The sequence below is a fragment of the Procambarus clarkii genome, chromosome 3 (assembly GCF_040958095.1).
Source record: "Procambarus clarkii isolate CNS0578487 chromosome 3, FALCON_Pclarkii_2.0, whole genome shotgun sequence".
NCBI lineage: Eukaryota > Metazoa > Arthropoda > Malacostraca > Decapoda > Cambaridae > Procambarus > Procambarus clarkii.
The window spans coordinates 59,851,453-59,855,439 of NC_091152.1; the positions used below are offsets into that span (position 1 = coordinate 59,851,453).

Here is a 3,987-nt window from a genome sequence, read left to right on the forward strand (position 1 = left end):
GGCGGTGTTGTGAGCTGCACGGGACTGGAAACTGGCCCTTGTAGCTGACACACGGCATCCTCACCAGGTGTCGTCGGCGTTTGACGAGGGGTTTCGGGAGCCGACCCACAGATGGCGTGGTCGTTACTGCTCCGTGCTCGGACGCTGGATCCGGGTTCGTAACACCTCCCCACCAAAAGGAATTTGGTTTGGGGTTCTATAAGAGAAGACAAACCAAATTAGTATGAGGATTTAGATGCGAGATAATGCATCAGCTACCACGTTGTCCATCCCTTTGATGTGTTCAATCTGGAGGGGGTATTGCTGCAGATGGAGACTCCATCTGGTGAGCCTGAGGTTCTTTTGCCTAAACTGAGCCAGGAACTTTAGAGGATTATGGTCGGTCCGTACTAATATAGGATGACCATTGCTTGTTAGATACACCTCAAAGTGCTGGACGGAATTAATCAAGGCCAACGTTTCCTTTTCTATGACCGAGTAATTCAGCTGGCTGGGGGTGAACTTCTTAGAATGATAGGCCACCGGATGTTCTACCCCCTTCTCGTCCGTCTGGGATAAAACGGAGCCCAGGCCATAGTCAGAGGCGTCGACCGTCAGGATGAATCTATCCTCAAAGCTCGGGGACCTGAGGATTGGAGAAGAGATCAGAATTGCTTTGAGACTCTCGAATGCCTTCTGGCAATTCTCATTCCATATTAATTTTACCCCCTTCTTCAACAGATTGGTCAGGGGGGCGGCGATGGAGGAAAAATTAGGGACAAACTTACGATAAAACCCAGCCATACCAAGGAAACGTAAGATGTCCTTCCTGGTAGCTGGCGTAGGATACTGGACTATTGCCTCGATCTTGCTGGCTTTCGGCGCAATCCATCCTCCTCCAACCTTATGACCTAGGAAGATGACAGAGGTTCTGGCAAACTCAGATTTATGCAGATTGACCACCAATCCTGACTGGAGCATGGCCTTGAAGAAATCCTCTATGTGACGCAGATGATCCTGCCAATCTACATCATATATTAATACATCATCGATGTAGACTAAGGTGTTTTCCACATCACGCAACACAGTACTCATCAGTCTCTGGAAAGTGGAGGCTGCGTTTTTCATCCCGAATGGCATCACCTGACATTCAAACAGCCCGTCGGGAGTCACAAATGCTGATATGGGTTTGGCTTTTTCCGTGAGGGGAACTTGCCAATAGCCTTTGAACAGATCAAATTTTGTCAGGTACCGGGCTCTACCTATGGCATCCAGACATTCCTCTACTCTGGGGAGAGGATAAGTATCTGCTACAGTGACCTTATTCACCTGGCGATAATCAATACAAAGACGGTATTTCTTACCAGGTTTGGGCACTAGAAGTATCGGGGATGACCATGGGCTCGAGCTCAGGGCTATCAGATGGTGTTTCAGCATGTAATCTACCTCCTCTTTCACCACCCGTTTCTTCAGTGGGTTGAGACGGTACGGGTGTTGCTTTATAGGTCGGACGCCTTCCTCCAGCTCGACATCATGCCTCAAGACAGATGTTAATCCTGGAACATCGTCGAAGATAGGCTTGTATTGCCGGATCATCTGCAGCAATGATGATTGATGTCCTTCGGCCACGTGTGTCAACTTTGCCTGCAAGTTTAACAGAATGTCTGAGTTAGTCAACACCTCCTCTTCCTCCTCAATGTCGTCATTAGTGGTCACTAAGGTTACGGGGAGTGTATTCCGCCCCTCGTATCTCTTGATCATATTAACATGAACCAGAGTTTCTTTCTTACGACGGTCTGGAGTACTCAGAAGGTAATTGAGGTTAGTAACCTTCTTTACAACCGGGTAGGGACCTACGAATCTGGCGCTCAAACTTCCAGTTATTGTAGGAGTACATACCAAAACCAGATCTCCTACTTGAAACTCCCTCTGCTTGGTCCTCCTATCATACCTGCTCTTGATAGTTCTTTGTGTATTGTCCAAGTTCCTTGTAGCCATCTCCCAGGCTGAGAACAGCCGTCCTTTATTTGTAGACAAGCAGTCCACCATATCCTCGTTGGTTTCCGCGTCCAGCCAATGTTCTCGTGCCACTTCTAAGGGACCTCTTACTGAGTGACCAAAGATCATCTCGAATGGGGAGATTCCTAGGGATTCATTGGGCACTGATCTTACCGCAAATAGGAGGTAGGGCAGTTCTTCAACCCACTTATTCTGCCTGTCGTAGCAAAACTTCCGAAGCATGCCCTTCAACGTCTGGTGAAAACGTTCCAAAGCTCCTTGAGACTCGGGATGGTAGGCACTAGAGGTTATCTGCTGGATTCCCAGATCGGCGATCTGTTGGCGAAACAAATGAGACATGAAGTTGGATCCCTGGTCCGTCTGAATGGTCTTGGGAAGACCATATCGTGAGATGAACCAGAGCAGTTGTTTCACCAAAACCTTAGCTGTGATGGTCTTAAGGGGGATCGCTTCTGGGTACCTACTAACCCGATCTAGTATTGTTAGCAAATACTGCACCCCTGAGGTAGCAGGTGGAAGAGGGCCTACTATATCCAAGATGAGGTGTTCGAAGGGCTCACCTATTGATGGAATGGGGTATAAAGGGGCTTTGGGGACAGGCTGGTTTGCTTTTCCGGCGACCTGACAGGCGTGGCAAGTCTTGCAGAAATGACGTACGTCCTCCTTCATATGCGGCCAGTAGAAGCCCTTGGCTAGGCGTTGAAAAGTCTTAGAGATCCCATCATGTCCAGCAAATCTATTAGCATGGGCTGTTTCTAACAGCTTAGATCTGAACACGGCTGGGACGACTATCTGATCACCTACCGCACTTGACTGGGGGTATTTCGGAGGATGCCGGCGACACAGTACACCACTTGACCTCAGATATAGATCCCCTCCTTTCGTAGGAGAGTCTACGGTGTCGGCCAACTTCCGTACCTGAGGGTCCTTCTTGTGATCCTCTATCAGCTGGGCTCGAGTCCAGCGTTCAGGTACCGGCATCTGGACTGGTGGAACTGGTGTATGGCTACTTGTAACCTGCGGGGTAGGAGGAGAGTCAAACAAAGTGTTTAGATCTAGTGGTGCATGGAGGTGCGCCTGAGACCTGGTTTGCACTGCTGCGATGGGACTGGTCTCTTCACGTCCTGGATTATCCACTACCAGGGGACAGTTGGGTAACAATCCTAGGGCTAAGTCATTGGCTAATATTACGTCAATTCCCTCTATGGGAAGACTATCCACCACGGCCAACCGACACTCACCTTTGAAGTGCTGAGAGTCTAGATGTACTTGTACCAATGGGGCAACGTACAAGGTGGAAGGGAATCCACCCAGGATTACCTTCTGCATCTCATTCGCCGATATACCTTCGGGTAATGAAGTTTCCAGAATTAGAGACTGGGCCGCTCCACTGTCCCTAAGTATTACCACAGGCGTACCTGAAAGGCCGCTGGTAACATACCCTTGGGAGATATACGGGGCGAACAATCCCTTCCTCTTCTCTAGGGTGGATGTCGGTGGTACTATACTGTTCATCAGCATGACTTCCCTACGGGGATTATTACCTGTACTGCCACGACACCTTGCAGCAATATGTCCTCTCTTGCCGCAGGTCCTACACAATACATCCCTTTTAGGACTAATCGTCCGAGGACTATCTGAGGTTGGCTTGGCGACACTTCGAGGGGCAGTTCTATCTTCCGGTCTATGTTTGGTTGGATATCTTGAATAGGTCTTCGGGACGTACCTAGCAGATGGCCTATGAGTCAGGATATACTCTTCAGCCATGGTGGCTGCCGCACTCAAGGTCTCTACCTGCTGTTCCTCTAGGTACGTCTTCAGATCTCCAGACAAACAATCCTTGAAGTCCTCGAGCAGAATCAGCTGTTCGAGGTCTTCCTTGGTCTCCACCTTCCGAGAGGTGCACCATTCTTGAAAAAGTCGCTCCTTGATCGTGGCGAACTCGGTGAAAGTGTGCTCTGAGGTCTTCTTCAGGTTTCTAAACTTCTG

The 3,987-nt window shown here is 49.3% G+C and overlaps 1 protein-coding gene across 1 annotated transcript; it reads right to left on the bottom strand.

Moving 5' to 3' along the window:
- Window positions 1–231: 231 nt before the first annotated feature.
- Window positions 232–3,765, bottom strand: LOC123760928 (uncharacterized). Its single transcript, XM_045746751.2, has one exon. It carries the CDS (start codon window positions 3,763–3,765, stop codon window positions 232–234), a length of 3,534 nt encoding a protein of 1,177 aa, XP_045602707.2.
- Window positions 3,766–3,987: the final 222 nt, after the last annotated feature.

Excerpts from the sequence above, each read along its gene's own strand:
- LOC123760928 (XM_045746751.2), bottom strand. The coding sequence starts at position 3,765 with ATGGCTGAAGAGTATATCCTGACTCATAGGCCATCTGCTAGGTACGTC.